General features: G+C 37.2%; 2 protein-coding genes across 8 annotated transcripts in view; one reads left to right on the top strand and one right to left on the bottom strand.

The window, feature by feature from the left end:
* PPHLN1 (periphilin 1) overlaps positions 1-4,001 on the bottom strand; it is a 131,593-nt gene extending 127,592 nt beyond the window's left edge. For 2 of the 7 annotated variants that reach the window (XM_012807508.2, XM_023515357.1), the window contains exon 1: positions 3,909-3,982. The gene's annotated coding sequence lies outside the window, so the exon portion shown is untranslated. Of the gene's footprint in view, positions 1-3,908 lie in introns of all 7 variants that reach the window. The other 5 variants (XM_023515355.1, XM_023515356.1, XM_023515358.1 and 2 more) reach the window with 4 other exon arrangements.
* An 18-nt stretch (positions 4,002-4,019) lies between these two features.
* Positions 4,020-19,502, top strand: ZCRB1 (zinc finger CCHC-type and RNA binding motif containing 1). Its single transcript, XM_003793544.3, has 8 exons — positions 4,020-4,196; positions 6,040-6,125; positions 9,081-9,109; positions 14,664-14,775; positions 15,095-15,202; positions 17,898-18,010; positions 18,109-18,184; positions 18,671-19,502. The coding sequence occupies exons 2-8, from the start codon at positions 6,042-6,044 to the stop codon at positions 18,800-18,802; spliced, it is 654 nt and encodes a 217-aa protein (XP_003793592.1). The 5' UTR covers positions 4,020-4,196; positions 6,040-6,041; the 3' UTR covers positions 18,803-19,502.
* Positions 19,503-20,854: the final 1,352 nt, after the last annotated feature.

Raw genomic sequence — 20,854 nt, 5'->3', positions numbered from 1 at the left:
ACACAAAGCTCAGGCAATGTTGTGAACAGTTGAGAGCAGCTGTAATACAGATGAAGCTGCTGCACTCCACTGCCCACCACACACCTCCTGCTGTGTAGCCCAGTTCTGAAGTTGTCAAGGAAGAGAACTTCTCCACAGAAGAAAATTTTTCCACAGATGGGCACTGAGGGCTTAGGGATGGCATTCAGTCACTGGCTCCCAAAAGTCCTCCCAACAGTCCTCTGACTCATTACCAGTCCAGGAGGAGGGGACTTCAAAGCTGTATGAAAGTGAGGAATCTCTGTTGTTCATTGATTAACATTAAGTAACTAGAACAATTTGTACAATGCATGTGCTCAGTATTCATAATGAATTTATTAATAGTGTAATGTTTCTGTGGAAAATATTTCAAATCCCAAACAACCACATTAAAAATGAATTTCAGAAGATAATGAGCTGAGGTCTTTGAAAAAAAATTAACATTCAAATGCAATCAGTGTAACCTAATTCTTTGTACCCTCAATGAATCCCAAACAATAAAAAAGAAATCAAAAAAAAAAATTTAAAAATTAACATTGATGCCAACAAAAATGTTCAAAACAGAGCAAAGGATTTGGCATTGTTCAGTGCTCAGGGAGAGATAAATGCAAGGAGTGCTTGTCAAGAAAGCCTTTAAGACAGCTAAGAAAATGTGAATAAAATCTTGAGAAACTAGATTAATGTAGATGTACAAAATGAATAGTAGAATAGTAGAATCAAAAGGAAAAAAGGCAAAGGCTGTAGGGGAGACAAAAAGTACATGAGAAAGAAGACAAATGTTCAACAGTGTTCACTTTCTTTCCCATATGTAATAACTTGTGTAATACACTTTCAAAACATATAAACTCTTCACCCACACAATCCTAATGAAGGAGATACTGTCTCCCACATTCCAGATAAAACACGAAAAGCTTACACCCTAGAGCCAAATGGAGCCAGAAGTCAGAGCAGACTCCCATGACTTCAAAAGCACAAGCTTTTTCCCACCATTATCACATTGCTTCACAAAAGACACAGGCAAGGACAGACAGAACAGACTGAAGGGCATTAAATGTCACAAAAACAAAACACTTGCCCTTGGACCTGTTCTGTCCTTGCCTATGTCCTCTATGAAGCAATGTGATAATGATAAAGAGTTGGGCTTTAAAGTCATGCAAGTCTGAGGTTGACTTCTATGATACCATACTTACCCAGCCCAAATTAACTTAGGATGTTACTCTAATAAAAATGTCCAATTTTTCTTTTTTTTCACATATTTGCTCTACAAAACATGTATGTAAAAGATGCCTTAATAAAATCATCACATCTTAAAAAAAAGAAAAAGTTAGACAAGCTTTTCATTGCAGGATTATAGCCTGGAAACAAGGTGAGGGGAAATAAAAAAATCTCTCCCCAGAAGATGACCCTAGCTGTATGCAACAACAATTAGAGGAGATAAAGGATAGCTGTGAGGAGACCACACTCATTGTTTCCATGACAAACTATAAAACTCAGCACTTTTAAAGTCCTATATGACCTTCTGGTTTCACAAGTCACTTTACTTTTCAATGCTTTAATACTTTTGATAAGCTCCACTTTACTGCATTAAATACTTAGGAGATTCTTGACTGTCTTTTGCAAGTGATCAATTAACTAAAAATTACACAGGTAGACAAAAATACTGTTATGTTTACCTGTGTGTAATAATTTAAGTATGATTTCACCCTAACAGGATGCTCATCAACTTAATGCATATATTCATAATGTGAAGTTTCCAAATGGTTTCTTATTAACCATAACAATCCATACTTCTCTGTCCTCCAGATGCCTCCTCCTATCATCTCATCTAAGCTCTTTTTCTCTTCAAAAGCTCCATTCACACTGGCCTCCTCAATGTGTCTCCTCAACATACATTACACTGGAGTTGTTTATCTTCCAAGCTGTAATACTTCTTTCCATTCTCTTATTCACCTAGGAATCCAACAAGGCTCAGCACACAAGCTCTTATTCTTCACAAAGCCCGCTATATTGAACCCTATAACACTTAAAACAGATTTCAAACTGTTGACTGATAGGTCATATTTGACCTATGTCTTTTTAAAACAAAATTTCATCCCACTGACAACATTCAAGAATGCTTCCAAAGAAACCATTTGGATTCTTGTTGAGGGAAAACTCATTAAAGACTGTATTCCCAACTTTTCTCGAAAAAAAATTACATGTTCTGGCAGCACTGGGATATAATGACGCAGCCACAATCAGCTGTAGCTGAGTGGCAGCTGAGCCCTTCCACAGGTTCGTAAATATTCCTGGTTAACTGCCTGACCTCCAAGACCATACCTTCAGCACCTGCAATTATTCAAGAAATACCTGATGGCCCGTTATATGACAGGAACTGTATTAGACACTGGAGTTAAGAAGATAAACATGAAAAACTGGATCCCTCCTCCTCCCACAGCCTAGCTTAGTAGGGAAGGAAAAGAGCCAAGCAATTAGTTAGGAAACTTAAGATGAATGCAATGAGGGAAGTATAGGGCACTTAAAAGCACCTGGCAAGGATGAGTTAGAACTCTACCTATGGAAGTTAGGGAATACCCCTCAGATAAAGTGACAGCTAAGTAGATCTTCAGCAGGAGTAGGAGTTATCCAGGAAGAAGTAAGAGGAGACAGGGAGATCAAACGTCTCAGAGGAAAAAAGAGCCTTTGCAAAGATACTTGAGGGGAGAAAAAAGCATCTTGAGGAAATGAAGTCAATTCAACCTAAAAGACAGGTGTCAGAGAAGGGGCTCAACTGAAACAGTTGGCAGGAAAACTCATGTGTTGGTTATGGTAGGGAGATAAAAGAGAATTTGAGTAAAGAGGATAAATACGTGAAAGAATTTGGTAAGCAAGGAATAGCTGTTTCAGAGAGCACAGGTGGGGTTTTGAGGCGATGGGAAGAAAAGGAATGGAGATAGCCTACGTCAAGGGGAAAGAAGCACAAAGGAGCGTGGGGATGAGGGTATAGCAGAGAAGACCAAAGGGGGCTTACATCCTGGGCGGTAACCAAGGATAACAGGAATGTGAAGCATAGTAGGTTTGGATGACCACAAGTCTGCCAAGAAAATTAGTCCCAGCAGTCCCCTGGTGGACGTGGAGGCATTCAGGCCTCTCAAAATTCAGCTGCGCCCTGGCTGGATTGCACTTGCGTCTCTTTAGAAGACATCGGCTTCAGTCTGGATTGATTGTGCAGGCTCCGCGAGAGGATCAGGGTTTCTGGCTGCTGGCACGCAGGCTCCCAAGGAGTGGTTAGAGGCCTGGTCTGTATGTGCTGGTGGGTAGAAGTTAAGTATAAACTACCATGCATTATTTCCTGGGTTTTCTGTAGGAATGATGGCCCTGTTACGGCCGCTTAAAGAAAAAGCTGCGCGTGCCCACTTAGACTTACAGGAAAAAAAAAAGGTGCCAAGAAGTTAAACTTTTGTCCACACCAATACTCAAGATAAGTCATTCTGTGAATCCAACTCTCCCCAACTAGACTGAGATCTCCACAAAAAATAGGCCGGTTTTGCGCTTTTTTTTTTTTTTTTGTAGCTCCTAAAATGCCTAATACCGACCTGGGTGCGTCGAACTCATTCAGTAAATTACCGACTTCCTGACTTATTTCGGGTCACTAAAGTTACCTAACTTAGTCTTCTTCTTGCATATTAAGGCGCTAAAGAAACGCAAGCTCGTATCTTAGACTCAACACTACCCTTTATTCCGAACTCCACAGCGTCTCTCTACCCTCAGCCGCGTGGGCATGATTGTTGCACGACTCAAAGACGGCAAGAGTTTCCAGAACCCGCCACAGAAAACTCCCGCCGATCCCACAAGTGTGGCAGCCCGCAAGCCAGTCCCATACGCCTCTTGTTAAGGTAAAAAGAACTCACCGACTCCAGGCCGCCGAGAGACTCGTAAACGTAGTTGGTCGCTCGCCGCCGCTAGCCCAGGCAGGCACTTCCGGCGCGCGAGATGACGTAAGCAAAGCGCGCGTCCCGGGGGCCCAGGTTAGCCGGGAAAAGGCGCCTCTGGGGCTGCGATCTCATTTCCACGCCGGCCCCCTCCCAGAACCGTGATGCCAACGCCGCTGCGAGGGACGGAGGAGAGTCGGGGTTGAACCCCAAGCCGAGTTGAGGGCCCGCACTCCTCTAATTTCCTGGACCTACCCCCACTTGAAGGTAAACGCTGGATAGAGCTGTGGCCTTTTCCCTGCGAGCTCCCTTCCCAGACCTGTCAGCCAAATGATTTGCCCCTATCTCCTGCCATCCTTTTTATTCCAGGACTTTGACCTTTGCTTGCCCTAGCACTGACTTTACTTAGAGAGTTTCAAATGAGAAACTCCTAAAAAGCTATCAAAGTTGAGTTCCTGAAGTATTCTAAATTATTCTCCCAGAACACTAAGCATCAAGCAATTTTCTCATTACTTCACAAATTGGCATGTCTTAGAATCAGTGTCTTCCCATGTGTAATAGTTCATATCCCCATCTCCGCACGTGATTTTTAAATTGGAAATTTGAACCTGTTTGAGCTTGATATCGTTTTCACGGATAATTAGTTGATTTTGTAAAATAAGATATAAAACCTCAAACTCCTGGGTTCAAGTGTTCCTCCTTCCTCAGCCTCCCACGTAGCTGGGACTACAGGCCCCCTCTATGACGCCCAGCTAATTTTTCTACTTTTTTAGTAGAGATAGAATCTTGCTCTTACTCAGGCTGATCTGGAACTCCTAAGGTCAAGCAGTATTCCTTGGTTTCTCAGAATGCGAGGATTATAGGCGTGAGCGACCCCACCCGGCCTACTGATATATTTAAACTTAAAAACATATATGCAAGTCACTATCCCTTCAATGTACCTAACTTATTTATATAATGTATGGCGTCATAATTGGCAGCATTATGCAAAATTAGCGAATTTGAAAAAGCTTTACATTGTTCTTGTGAGGCTAAAATTTAGACTTAACACCACTCTGGAGATGCATAGTAAGACGACCAACCAAAAAAGGTACCCAGTCATAGTATACTCATGTTTGGGTCAATGAGGACCCACATATACCCTGGTGATAAAATTATAATACTCGGCACTGTATTTTTACTGTACCTTTCTATGTTTAGATACATAGATACTGACCACTGTGTTACAATTGCCTACAGTATTCAGCACGTTAACATGCTATAGGGTTGTAGCCTAGCAGCCCCACACCATCTAGGTTGTGTAAGTACACTGTGATGTTCACACACGTCAAGATCACTTAATGACGAATTGCTCAGAACACATTTTCGTTAAGCAATGCATGAGTGCATATTAGCAAAAAAATCAGTGGCTAAGATTCTTTGTAAGCCCCCAGTCTCGCTCTTAGGTGAGCAAGATAGTGTACATATCTGAAAGCACTGTTTGAGTCCTTAGGCTGAGGGGAGGTTTAAGAGTAGCCTCAAGCTGTTTGTGGTGGCTCATACCTGTTATCCAGCACACTTGGAGGGTGGTGGATTGCTTGAGTTCAGAAGTTAGAGACCAGGCTGAGCTAGAACAAAACTCTTGTCTCTTAAAAAGCAGCAAGTTGTTGTGGCGGGCACCTACATTCCCCACTACTTGGGAGGCTAAGGCAAGAGGAGAACTTGAGCCTAAGAGTTTGAGGTTGCTATGAGCTGTGACAGTCCATGGCACTCTGCCAAAGCCAAGAAAGAAAGACTCTATCTCAAAAAAAAAAAAAAAAAAAAGTAGCTTCAGGATTTTCCATCCTCCTTCTGTTTAAAATCCTCCTCTCTATACACACAGTCCAGCCCTGAAAGAGTTAGTGTAAGAATTTTCTTGTAAGAAAGAGGACCAAAAAATTTTAAGTGTGACTAGAGAAAAGGAATTTCTTAAGTTCACCCAGCTGGAGTCATTGTTCCTAACTTCCTAAAATGTAAAGAAGGTGGTATAAATCTGGCATAACTGAATCAGTAATTGTCAATACTGTGTTGATTTTATCTGCCCTGAAGATTACCTGGTTTAGATTCCTTACGGGTTTGTTTTCCTTTTTAGAAATGAGTGGTGGATTGGCTCCAAGTAAGAGCACAGTATATGTATCCAACTTGCCCTTTTCCCTGACAAACAATGACTTATACAGGGTAAGTAAATTTTAGTATCACTACATCTATTTACTGAATTTTCTATTGGAGATACAGATGTAACTTAAACAGTTCTCCCTGGCGAAGTGCTTAGTTGGTTTTTTTGTTTGTTTTTTGTTTTTGTCTTACTCTGTCTTACTCTGTCACACTGGGGTAGAGTGCCGTGTTATCATAGTTCATAGCAACCTCACACTCTTGTACCACCTGGCTAGTGTATTTCTGTTTTTAGTAGAGAGGGGTCTCGCTCTTGCTGACGATGGTTTCAAACTCCTGAGCTCAAGCAATTCACCACGCCCAGCTTCCCTGCAAAATTCTTAGTAAGTATGTTATAATGCCCTTAAACCATCGATACTAAAGACCTCTGTTGCAAATGTAAGTGAAAAAATTTAGAAAGTTGTAATTTCCAAAGAGAATTTACAGTTTCCTTATAGAGAATAATAAGTTGTTTATAAACACAAAAAACATAACTAGCATAATTAATTGGGAGCAACTTGTGATAGGCTAATATTTTTCCTGCTTGCATACTTGGCTTTTGAAACTGGTAGTGGAATGGAGGTTCTGGAGGAAAGGACTGTTGGGAGCAAAGAGAGTGAGTCTCTTTCCTAACCCTCAGATTCTGAAAGCTTATCTTAATTAACATATGTGGCAAAAGCATAACAATTTCGATATTGTTTTCAGTTCAGGATATAGGTGATTGAGGTAGGGGAGATATCTCTTCCAATATATTCTTTTCCCTTTTTACCTCACAAAGAACAAAATTTTCTGTTTTACCTGTCCTCCAGATGAATGGGAGAGAGGATCTGGAAGGGATAACATGAGTCCTTTATTCTAGTATTCTGTTCTCTCTGCTACTTTGGGTAAATGTTAACTAGAGAGATGCTTCATAGGTGATGCATAGCCTTGGTTTATTAACATAGCCTGAGTTTCAGGCCAAGCAGTAGCTTATGCTATAATCCAAGCACTCTGGGAGGCCAAGGTGAAAGGATCCCTTCAGCTCAGGAGTTCTAGACCAGCCTGAGCAAGAATGAGACCCCTATCTCTACCAAAAATAGAAAAATTAGCCAGACATGGTGATGAATGCCTATGGTCCCAGCTATTTGGGAGGCTAATGAAGAGGATTACTTAGACCCAGGAGTTTGAGGCTGATGCCATGGCACTTTTGCCTGGGGCCACAGAGTGAGACTCTGTTTCAGAAAAAAGAAGAGCAAAGAAAGAAAATAAAAAGATGGCTTGAGTTTCAAAGAATAGGGAAAAATTATTTTACTTTCCCTGTATTTTACTTTCCTTGTATTCCTTAACCATGTTTACTGAATGTTTATTATGTGTTGAGCATTCTTACAGGTACTGGAGACATGTCAGTGAAAAAAAAGACAAAAATCCCTTTGGCACTCAGAGTATACCAGAAGAGACAAACAATGCAAAAGATTAAAAATCAAATTATATGTTAAGATACCAAGTAGATGCTAAGATGTTAGTTGCTAAGGAGAAAAAATAAAGCAGGAAAGAAGGGTTGTTGAATGATAAACTGGGAATGGGATAAAATTTTATATATGGTGGTAAAAAATGCCCTTCATGAGAAAGTGACTTGAATAAAGACCTGAAGCAAACAAGAGGCAGCTGTGCAGATTTCTGGGGGACAAGCACTTCATTAGAAGAGGAAGAGTGGTCAGAGATAAGCACACTCAGGATGCCTCTGTGAAATGAGGCGCCATTAGAAAGTGTTACATATAAAACTACTGGCTTGGGCGGCACCTGTGGCCCAGTGAGTAGGGCTCTGGCCCCGTATACCAAGGGTGGCAGGTTCAAACCTGGCCCCAGCCAAACTGCAATAACAAATAGCCAGGCGTTGTGGCAGGTGCCTGTGGTCTCAGCTACTTGGGAGGCTGAGGCAAGAGAATGGGCTAAGCCCAAGAGCTAGAGGTTGCTGTGAGCTGTGATGCCACAGCACTCTACCAAGGGCAACAAAGTGAGACTCGGTCTCTTAAAAAAAAAAGAAAATACTGGCTTTCAGAATCCAGTGTTGTTAATACTGCAGTCCAGATATTCCACAATCATAGAGCTAAAAAATTCATTATTGGTTGCATATATGGTATAAACATATTCTAAAAGAATTTTTATATAATAAATAAGAACTATTAGTATATAGGTAATGACTGGAATTATGAAAATAGATAAGATTGCTCAGGATCAAGATGTAGAAGACAAAGGGCCAACTAAAAAGCACCACCAACATCAATGGTGGGCAGAAGAGGAGATTGATGGAAATGGATTTTTCATTATAAAATCTTTTTTGTTTTTATGTTTCTTTTGCTTGTTTTTGAGACATGGCCTCTCTCTGTCACCTGGGCTAGACTGCTATGACATCATCATAGCTTACTACAACCTCAAACTTCTGGGCTCAAGCGAGTTGAGGTTGTAGTACAGGAGCTTACTACAACCTCAAACTCCTCCTTCAGCTGCCCAAGTAGCTAGGACTACAGGCATATGCCACCATACTAGGCCTGTTTAGGGTTGTTTTTTTTTTAAGCAGTCTAAGTATCTGTCTTCTTAAACAGTGATTAATGTGGTGGGGGTTGAGTAAGAATAGTAATATTCTATAACATTGATATTTGAAGTGTAGGCTTAGGTGGTGTTACAGTAGAGCTGGTACTTGCCAAGGATGTCCCTCAGGAACATAACAGCTAGACAGTAGGTATGCCTGGACCTACCACTCACATAGTGTTTTTCTCTGTGTCCACTGTATTGCCAGAAACATAGGGGCTGAGGCAGGACATGTGCCTCTAATAACAATATTTTTCTAGTCAACAAAAAAATATTTCTAGGGCCTGCTTTATAGACTGAAGGCTAAAATTTTCATACACTATAACAAATAATTCGGACCGCATATACATCCTGAAAATGTCACATTTTTTATTAGCCTCATGTTACAAATTAATATGTGTTCTTTTGTTTCAGATATTTTCCAAGTACGGCAAAGTTGTAAAGTAAGTATTCACATTAAATTTTAAAACTGTATCTGAATTCGTTTCTCCATTTTTTTTTTGAGACAAAGTCTTCCTTTGTCACCCTCAGTAGAGTGCTGTGGCATGATAGCTCACAGCAACCTCCATCTCTTGGGCTCAAGCAATTCTCTTGCCTCAGCTTCCCAAGTAGCTGGGACTACTGGCACCCACTACAAAGCCCAGCTATTTTTAGAGGCAGGATCTCATTCTTGCTCAACTGGTCTCAAACCTGTGAGCTTAGGGTAGTCCACACACCTCAGCCTCCTAGAGTGCTAGGATTAAGGCATGAGCCACTACATCCGGCCTTCCTTTTTTTTTGCAGTTTTTGTCTGGAGCTGGGTTTGAACCTGCCACCTCTGGTATATGGGGCTGGTGCCCTACTTCTTGAGCCACTTGACGTTATATCATAAATGTCTTTTCATGTGCTGTAAAGAAGATATGTCTTCCTATCTTATAGTTTTACATACACATCATAATTTGTATAAATAGTCTTTATAATTTCTTACTGTAGTGCTAAGAACTAAAACTAATTCTGTTATCCAATATAAGAAATACAGGATCTGATTAAACAAATATTTTGATTGCTAGATGTGTTATCAAGTACACTATAAACAGATTGCCATTTATCAAATACAGTGTAAGACAAATGCAGTCTTTTAATGCATATAACTTGCAAAGCATTTAGGAGACTGAGAAATAGAAAACATATTTTCTGCCTTCACAGAAAGCTTAGATATCATTAGAAAACTGGAAACACACAAAAATGATAGTGGGTGATGAAAATAATTGGGCTAAGAGTTAAGAAAAGATAAAAAGAACTTAAGGTTTTCATATTTAATTCAGTATTTTAAAATCAACTGTATTTTAGGGCAAGGAAGTAAAAGCAAGATATATATATTTATTTATTTCCACCAAAACAGTTTTATTATTGTCATTGACAAGTATAACACTGCAATTGTATCATTATTTTGTGTGGTTTCTTAAATATTACCCAAGTATGCATTAAAAATATATTTTTACATTTAAGAACTATAACACATTAAAGAAGTCCTCTGTAAACATTACCCCTTCTCAATATATTTTCCTGCTTTGTTTCATACATAAATAACTTAATCTACAAAGTCATAAATAAAACTATCAACTCTATGGCCTAAAAGTATATACAAATTTTGGAAGTTAACAAGTGTTCCCTTTATGATTTTATAAATAAAACATGCTGTATTTGCAGTGTTTATTGTCAACTGACTTATCATAAGTTCTTACTATCTCCCAATCTGTTCTGCCAATAATAGACCCTGCAGTGCACTTGGTAAAATGTCACACATTTAAAAAGTCAAAATGGTCAAAAGCCTAGATTTATTTAAAAATAGCAAAGGAGGTGCTATTTAAATATCACTGAGTCTTATTAAAACTACTTCAGCTTGTCTAAAAAACAAAAAGTGCTACTGAAAATTGAATGCTGGTACCACCCATCCTTTAAATGTGTCTAACAAAATCTAAAATTTACAAAACAGTAAAATCTTACTAAATCCATAAATCTTGCCCCCCAAAAATGTCATTGAGATTCTGATATAGGAACAGAATCAGTATTATCTTAAATTTTCTAAAATGTATTTTTTGAATCACCTTCATGACTAAAAGCTTTAAGGGTAAAATGACATGAAGTTATTTCAAAAAGCTATACTGATAATTCCTGATACAGAACATTAGATTAGTTTTTATTTAATGCCTGGGAATTCCTATTTCTTCAGAAAATGTTAAATACTGTTTGAAACATACCACCTAAATAGTGGTTTACTAATCACTCGAGATTTGTTAGGTTAGCAATCAAATTACATTTATGTAATAAAAGTAAACAGGAATTTTACATATTTGCTGTATTTTATTTTATACTTTATATTTTGGACCTTCATTTATAGGGTATAAAACTTGAAAAAAATTCTCAACAAACATTTTCATTAGATTTAGATGATTCAAGCTATAAATAACGCTAAACTAAGCACCATCATTTCCTTTAAAATCTAAGTTTTTAGAAGTTTTATTTTTTAAGCAGTACAAAAATGATCTGATTCACACTATTAACTGCCCAACAAATCGTTTAAAAAACGTAATCTTCTTTGTTAAAGAGGAAATGACTAGAAATGTTTTCATGCTCTTATTTTTAAAAACAAGATTCTAATATACATAATGAATCTAAACAAAATTCACAAATGGTAGCTGAAATCCTGTCAACTTCCAGCCTAATACAACATAAATTCAGTTTTAATGCATAAACAATTCAGAATTAAAGTTTATAATGGAAACGTCAACAAGTCATAACTACTACACATCACTACCGATGGGTTCCACTATCCTTCAGCCAGGCACAGCAGATGTGCACACTGATAGACTGCTTAGAAAATGAAAGCTATCAGAGCTATAAATACGGAATCCCTAAATATGAACGTAGCAATGCCAAAGCATTAGAACTGTTAAAGAAAAGTAAGATGTGACATAGATCTGACAGTTCTCTCAGAGCCACTTTCCACTGATTTATAAAGCTATGGTTTTATAATTCTTTTACAAAGGGAAGTTTTTCTACACTGATGCATGCAGTAATTTAATTGTACATTCTTGACTACAAAACAGTCTTCAAATCCTCTTGCAGACCTGACATGTCTCATCAGAGTTTCTCCAGAAAGTCAGCTTGTTATATTTTCAGCAGCCTTTAGTGTTTCGGTAGCCTTGTGAAGCTCCTTAATAACCGACAAAAAAGCTTCTGGGTTAATTCCTTGTTCCTAAAGCCATACACAAACAGACATTCTCATAAGCTTACTTTGCTTTTAAAAATCACTGTCACTGGTTGGGGAATCACTATTTCTGGGCATGATGTTTCACACCTATAATTCTAGTATTCTGGGAGGCTGAGGTGGGAAGATTGAGCTCAGGAGTTCAAGATGAACCTATTGGGTAATACTTAGTGGTATGGGCTCAGTGCTCATAGCACAGTGGTTATGGTGCCAGCCACATACACCGAGGCCAGCAGGTTCAAACTCAGCCCAGGCCAGCTAAACAACAGTGACAGCTGTAACAAAAAAAATAGCTAGCCCCAGCCACTTGGGAAGCTGAGGCAAGAGAATCACTTAGCCCAAGAGTTGGAGGTTGCTGTGAGCTGCGACAGCATGGCACTCTACTGAGGGCGACACAATGAGACTCTATCTCAAAAAAAAAAAATCCTTATTAGTATGCTTACTTTGTGGATGGCGTCCAGGTTTCCCAGATTGGTTGTGTATGCTTCATACTATATGCGCTTAAATGAGTATATCATATACCTTACTTATCTCAAGAAATGGTCCTACTGTACCTCTTTTCCTGTGCCAGAAACTTGGGAGTTGTAGTAGATTTGTCCTTTTGTACTCCTTGGTGCAATTTTTTTTTCTGTTACCATAGACGTTATCTCTATCAAAGTATTATGTTATAATTGGCTTAACAGATCTGTCTGCACCACTAGACTGTAGGCTTAGGGCAGAAACTACTCCCAGTGCTTAATGCCTAGGCTTTAGGCTCATGGAGTAGCTGAATAACCAAGTGAATGAACACATAAATGCAGTCTTTTGAGAAACTACTTTCCCCATTTATATCTATTTTTCTACTAAGCTAAGCATGTACAGGTTACAGAGACAGCCTTACAGGAGTTTATATTACAATAAGTGAGATGAAATATGGTTTCTATATAAACAATTCAATAGAGACTAGGGGAAAGAGGAGAAATTATTTCCATCTGAAGAGACTAGAAACTGGCACATGATCTAAGCCCTGAAGAATGAGGAAAATTTTAATGGACAGTGTGTGAGAGTGAAAGAAAACAGAAGCTGTGTGAACAGAGGTGCCAATGTGGGGACGAGTGGTTTATTTTAGCGAGACCTCATAATTTATGACTAGAAATAGTAGTGAAAGATGAGGGAGGTAGGAGCCAAATCAAAAAGGAAATTAACTGCCAGAACTTAACCAAATGTTTCTGAGCAAAGGAATGGTGTGATTTTAAGAGTCTTTAACTACCTTATGAGAATTAATATCAAGGCACAGTAAGAACAGACTGTTAAAAGAGTAATGCTAGCATGAACCAGAAAAAAAGCAAAGGGAATGGAGAAGGGGGGACATGTGAGAGAGAGATTAACTGAAGATGGAATAGAACACTAGCACTTTTACTGAAATAGTACTTTTTAAGAAATGATTTATGACCTTCATAAACATGAAAAAAAATCCAAAAACTAAAGCAAAATATTTCAGTCCGAATTGGTTTTAAAAGTTTCTGACATATCCTCAGTAACCGTGGTGGGCTTTGAAGATAACCAGTCCAAACTTGGGCCTTCATCAACCACTCGCGTTTTCTTCTTTCCTTCTCAGCCCATTCAATAAACAGATGCACTCTTGAGAAACTAAACCATTTTAGTTGCCCATTTTCCCCTAAAGTTCTTTTTTATAAAATGAAATTAGACATGCCTTTTCTTAATATGGTAGCATCTTTTTATTTTATTCCAGTGACTATATGTGTGCCTTAACCTAAACCTAAATAAACTAATTTTAATATGCAAAATGTTAACACTGAATAAAATTACTGATTATTAATTCACTTGTGTCCTCTTATCTATCCTCCTATAATTCAAATTTTAGAAATTGTTTAAGCTTTATGTTGAACTTTTTTTAAACTATTTGGAAATAATTTTGAATTTATAAAAAATTGCAGAAACAGTAAAAAAAAATGAAATCTTTTTTTTTTAAATATGAAAGCTTTATCTAGATTCATCTCTCATTAGCATTTCCCCTAGGTGCTTTATCATTTGCACTCTGTTACCCCTGGGGTGGTATGGCTAAGAACCACTAAACTTCGTATTCTTTAAGAGAATATTAAGAATACAGTTAGATTCTAAAACTTGGAAAAATAAAGTAATTCATTTTGCTCTTTGTGTAGAAAAGAACTCGGTTTTGTTAGCAGGATGAGAGTGAGTTTGGAAGAATAACGCTTCAAGATTCCATTGTCTCTGTAATCTCTTCACCTCTTTCAATCTCTGATTAACTCAAATCATAGCTGTGCTACCATGTGTTAAATCAATATTCCACTTTTTCATCATTCATTTTTTTGTAGAGACAGAGTCTTACTCTATTGGCCTCAGTAGAGTGCTGTGGCGCACACAGCTCACAGCAACCTCCAACTCCTAGGCTTAGACGATTCTCTTGCCTCAGCCTCCCTAGTGGCTGGGACTACAGGTGCCAGCCACAGTGCCCGGCTATTTTTTTGTTACAGTTTGACCAGGGCCGGGTTTGAACCCGCCACCCTCGGTATATGGGGCTGGCGCCCTACTCACTGAGCCACAGGTGCCACCCTTCATCCTCATTCTTGATATCCCGTGACTGTGAAGAGATAGCTGATTTTTCAAATGTATCAATTTATCTTATTTTGTAAATTTTTTAGCCCTTTCTAAAAACCTTGTGTTTTCTAAGTGTTAATATCTTATTTATTGCTACCTCTATTTTAACTATTTGTTTATGATTTAAGGGTTACTATAATGAAAGATAAAGATACGAGGAAGAGTAAAGGAGTTGCATTTATTTTATTTTTGGATAAAGACTCTGCACAAAACTGTACGAGGGCAATAAACAACAAACAGGTAAGCCATTCATTCCCATCCAAGTTTTTAAACCCCAAAAGCCTTTGTGCTCATTCAGGCCCAAACTGTGAGGATGCAGTAGATTCTAAGGATGTCTGACTTACAGAAAAGAGGCCAAGGCTGTAGTGGGTTCCTAACATATTAGAAGACTCCAAACAGTAAGAATACTACAGAACAGAATTTATTGTATCTAAGCAGCAGTTGCTAAAATACTCCAAAAATAAAATGGAATTGAAGATTTGAGGAAATGTGATCGAAGGAGTAGTTTTAGGTTTTGGTGAAATACATCCTTCTGTATTTACATTTTTCTCTGGTTTAGTTATTTGGTCGAATGATAAAAGCAAGCATTGCTATTGACAATGGAAGAGCCGCTGAGTTCATCCGAAGGCGAAACTACTTTGATAAATCTAAGTGTTATGAATGTGGGGTAAGTAAACCTAAAACTGAATGGAACTTTCCATAGTCTACTTTAAGGCATTTTCACATCAGTCTTTTATTTGTGTCACCAAAACTTATGACTGGCTAAAGCCAGGTTATGGGAGTTGTTTTATTCAGGAACTCCAGATTGATCTTGGTAAACTCAATTGAAATGTCATATGTAAAGATAACCTGAGAATGGTATTTTCTCTAGTTCCTAAATCTTTGGAAATGATTAGTATAAAAAGTGTTAGACTGATTACTAATACCCAAGATCTTGAAAAATTTTAGTAACTCAAAAATTTTCATTACTAGGCTATTACCTGTTTCTATAACATTGTGCCAACAAGTGTCACTGTTCAGTACCAATATCATCATATGACCTATCCTCTATAGGATATTGTGTTTCAGCATTCCTTAGTTTTTCTTCCTGTTAGTACTGCTAATGTTTTATTATTACACTATCCTTACATTTTCGGACCTAATTCTCCCCATGATCTGTCATTATCCATCTAAAGTTTTGTTGATTAGGAGAGATACACAATCTTAGAACAGTTTTGTTCATGGCCCATAAGGGTACCAAGAGAATTTCAGTCTGGGTCTCACAGCTTTCATTTTCTAAAGTGACAACATAAAATACTTAAGAAACACAGTACAGGGGGGTTAATGGGAAGATGGGAAGAGAATTAATGAAAGACATTGTCCTGCTACAAAATCCCATGGGAGATACAGGGACATGCTACTCCCTACTCACTCCCAATAAAACAAATAGGTAAACAGGGAAATAGAAAGTCAGCAAACAAGATACTTACTGTTCTGTCAATTCTTGTAATTCGAAAACTTTTTTTTTTCCAATTAAATCATAGCTGTGTACATTAATGCAGTCATGGGGTACAGTGTGCTCGCTTTATATACAATTTGAAATACTTTCACCAAACTGGTTAAACATAGCCTTCATGGCATTTTCTTAGTTACTGTGTTAAGACATTTATAGTCTGCATTTAGAAAGATTAACATGTACCCTTGTAAGATGCACCATAGGTGTGGTCCCACCAATCACCCACCACCCATCCCCCCCCCAAACTTCTTAAGTAAATGTTTTAGAAACTGTGTTCCAAAGCCCTGAGTTTTCAAAAGAAAGAAAGAAGTGGGGGTGGAGTTATGGTTAAATAACTCCATGTTATTAGTATGTATCCTGATACTCACAGTAAATATTAAATTATCTGAGAAGTTTTGGATGAGTTTGTTAATCTGTTTCTTTTGGTTTACAGATCCATAGATTTGTTATATTGTGTACATTTCTATATTTCTTTAATTTTTACCTCCCAAAAAGTCTGTTTACATTTAGTTAGCCTGGTTTTTCCCACAGTTATTTCCCTATAAATTCTCCTTTTATATGGGATACATTAATATTTTTTGAATACCATTATTCTAAAACAGAGTTTAGGAAATACTTCCCTAACTATATATTCTGAGCAGTTCATTAACAGTAAATAATATCTTTTAGGTTCAGCCATGTCCTAGGTATACAATTTGGTCAATTGGTGCTCAGTTAAATAACACTTGAAAAGCATGATGATTTTTCTCCTATTGTTTAATTCTTGGCTAAGTAGCCATACCCCACTATAACATAAAACCTTTTATCAGACACAGAGGCTCACACCTTAATCCGAGCACTTGGGAAGTAGAGGTGGGAGGATCAAATACTTGAGGCTGAGAGTTCAAGGCCATTTGTCCCAGCTTCTTGGGACACTTAAGTGGGAGGATTGCTTGAGCCCAAGAGTCTAAGGTTGCAGTGAGCTGTGATCACACCACTGCATTCTAGCCCCAGGTGACAGAGCAAAACCCTGTCTCCAAAAAGGAAAAAAAGATGTAGTAAGCCAGTGTACAAGTTATAACTTTGATTTCTTATGTTTTACAACTTGATATTCTACCTCATGAATTACAGGCTACTACAGCATTGTCAAATAAGAATATAAAGCAAGCCACCTCTGTAATTTAAAATTTTCTACTAGTCACCTTAAAAAACAAATAAAAGTTAATATCCTTTACTTAACTCGATTTATACCTAAAATTCTAACATTTGAATATTAGTGAATATTTTTTAAATTAAGGTTTTTTACATTTTTTTCACATTATCTTCGTGAATGTGTCTTTTACCTTTACAGTGCATATTAATTCAGACAAGTTCTCAGTAGCACATGCACCTACTGGCTACTGGAATTGAATAATACAAGTATAGTCTAGATATGAAAGGAGAAAATGAAAGTAATTAATATGAAAAGGGAAGACAACAAAATTTTCTATTTGTTTTTAAAACAGAATGTTAAACAGCATCTTGGAAATTAACAGAAATAGCTTTATCCCTATGTATCAAATAACTTAAAATGTTTATGTTTAGAGTAGATGATCTATTTACATTTTGGTTTGGTTTGTATCTTGAATCTTAAGACTTGAAAATGTTCGAGGTAAAGACTACCTCTTTTAGTGGAACAACTAAATTATACAAAAACCTCCTAATTGTTAAAGTAGCTTAGTTGTAGTTACGTTACAGTCTCTTCCTGTTAATAAATATTAAAGTAACAGGTTTTATCATTCAGTTTCTTCTGTATATCCCCAATACTAGAATATTCTTTTTTCAATTTACCAAACTTCTGTAAATTATAATAAATATTTTCCCCTTATCTTTCAATGGGAAACAAAAGGAAAGTGGACATTTAAGTTATGCCTGTCCTAAAAATATGCTTGGAGAACGTGAACCTCCAAAGAAGAAAGAAAAAAAGAAAAAAAAGAAAATTCCTGAACCAGAGGAAGAAATGTATGTATACGTACTCTCACTAAATACATTATTATGTTGTTTTCGTCTTTTTGCTCTTAGTCAATGACATTCCGTTTTGGTTTGTTTTAATAATTTAGTGCAGAAGTAGGAGAAAGTGAAGATGAAGGGGAAGATCCTGCTCTGGACAGCCTCAGTCAGGCCATCGCATTTCAGGTACTGAATTGTTCTTGTAAAAGGCATCGTGTGATAGCTGCCCTGGGTTCAGAGTTTCATTTTCCTTGTTTGTTTTACTAAGCACCTCCTCAGTCTTTCCCCCTCCCCCCAACACTGCAGGAGACAGACTGTTTCTCTCAGGTCCTTAGAGTAGTGTGCACAACAAGTTTCCATTAGTTCTTCCTAGATTTTAAGAGCCCCACAACACTTAATCTGTTTTCATTATAGAATTGAGAACTATTTGATGAAAGAGAGTTTTGCCGAATGGAAAAGATTTCTTTAGAAATTGCCAAAGATAATTTTGAATAACATTGTGACATGGGGCAGAATTTAAGGATCAGGAAGGATCTTAACTGTCTGTATGGGCTGGGAAGGTGTGAAGTGGTGGCATTTGTGCTGGGATTTTGCCATGTCTTAATGTACCATAAATAATAATAAACAAGTTCCTGGTTTTGTTTTGCTTTGTTTTCTGAATCACATTTACAGCAAGCCAAAATTGAAGAAGAACAAAGAAAATGGAAACCCAGTTCCGGGGGCCCCTCAACGTCAGATGATTCAAGACGCCCGAGGATAAAGAAAAGCAACTACTTCAGTGATGAGGAAGAACTTAGTGATTAAAATTTTATTTTTTATGTAAATATAATTAAACTTTTAAAAGTCTTGGAGCACAAAGTTCAACTGGGGACTAAAGATGACTTTAAGAATTTCAGCATATGAATACTTAATGCCAAATAGTTTTCTACTATAAAATAGTTAATAAGAAATTGAAACAATTTTAAAGTATCATGTTTCTATCTGGCTTTAGCACACTCATAAAAATCAAAGTTTACTAGTAACCTTGAAAAGAGCTAATTTTAATAAAAATAAGGAAACTTAATAGTATCATAGTAATGCTATTGTCATCCCAAGAAAAAAGATAGTTATTAAAAGGAGTTGAGAAGTCCATTAGAAAAAGCTTCATTTGTGTCTGACTAGTTTACATGAGGACTTCTGAAATAAATTTAATCTTTAAAACAAAATGTCACAAAGACTGAAAAGTTGAATGCTTTATTGTTAATAGTATTAACAAGAGAATTTTGTATTTAAATATAGTGTCATCTTATTTCTTGTAGCTTTTATCTCAATCTGGATAAGTTGTAAATATCCATAAAATAAAAAGTACAGTAGCTCTAAAAGGCTTGTAATCAAACACAGCAGTTATTTGTCTGCTTTGCCTACAGTACGAAATCCCATTCCCTAGAAGCAACCACTTATAACTGCTTTAGCTGTTTCTTTTCATATGTCCAAATATTGCTAAATAAACATATACTTAAATGTATTTCTGTCACTTAATTCAACACCAGTGACTGGATTCATGGAAGACAGTTTTTCCACAGATGGAGTCTGCAGGTAGGGGGCAATGGTTTGGGGATGATTCAAGTGCATTCCATTTACTGTGCACTTTATTTTTCTGTTATTACTACATTGTAATATATAACGAAACAAATATACAACTCATCCCACAGAATCAGTGGGAGCCTTGAGCTTGTTTTCCTGCAACTAGATGGTCCCAATACTAAATCACTGCCTCACCTCCTCAGACCATCAAGCATTAGATTCTCGTAAGGAGCACACAACCTAGATCCCTTGTGCATGCACAGTTTACAGTAGCGTTCATGCTGCTATGAGGACCTAATATTGCTGATCTCCTAGGCGGAGTTCAGGCAGTGATGCGAGTGATAGGGAGCAGCTATAAATACAGATGAAGCTTCCTTGTTCACCCACCGCTCACCTCTTGCTGTGGTCTACAGCCCAGGGATGGGGGACCCACAGACTTTATTCACAAAGGGATAAAGGGGGATTTTTCAACCTCATACTCCCCTAACCTTCCATCTTCCCAGTATGACTATATTAAAATTTGGGGTTAAATTTATATACTTATTTCTTATTACCATGTTAATACTTTAAATTTCTGAGCCAAGGAATGCGTTGTGATTACATTTTTCTTAAGCGTTATGTCTGATTTTTTCCATATGTTTATTACATTTCTTTGCATGTATGACTAAATCTTCCTATACTGTCTGCAAGTGTTTATATGAAATGGGATTATGAAGCCTTTAATTTTTTACTTTGTATATTTTATACTGTTCAAATGCTTTGTAAAATAAAAGAACATTCATTTATTATTTTTTTAATTACCAAAAGCAATAAAAAGTATTTCCACTTTGAAAACTATAAAGACAACACCAGTGTTAACCATCCACCAGCAAGGAATCTTCTAGATCCCCACAAACCAGCAAGAATCACTGAATGCAAAACAAAACTCTACTTTCTGTTTACCCACTAATTTGTCAGATATCACAAAAATTTGAAAGCGAAGAAAAAAAGGGGAAAGAGGATGTGCCACAGAATGGATAAGAGTTTATATGAATACCTGAAACACAGACTTATTAGAGAATGAACCAGTGATACAAACAGAACAGAGAGAAAATAAAATCGTAAATAAAATATTTTTATCATTATATCTCCTACAACTGATACCATATTTTTTACCTATTTTGGAAAAATAACATACTTCAGTGTTGATGAAAATGCCATGAGAGTACTTGTATTGTAAATTGGCTCATTTTGGAAGGGTCATTTAACAATAAGTATCAAATGTTAAATAGGTTCTATTCTTTGAACCAGAAA

Source organism: Otolemur garnettii, unplaced genomic scaffold (genome assembly GCF_000181295.1).
Source record: "Otolemur garnettii isolate 467f Iridium unplaced genomic scaffold, OtoGar3 scaffold00070, whole genome shotgun sequence".
NCBI lineage: Eukaryota > Metazoa > Chordata > Mammalia > Primates > Galagidae > Otolemur > Otolemur garnettii.
The sequence above is the reverse complement of the archived record's forward strand: the minus strand, read 5'-3'. Positions and strand labels throughout refer to the sequence as shown.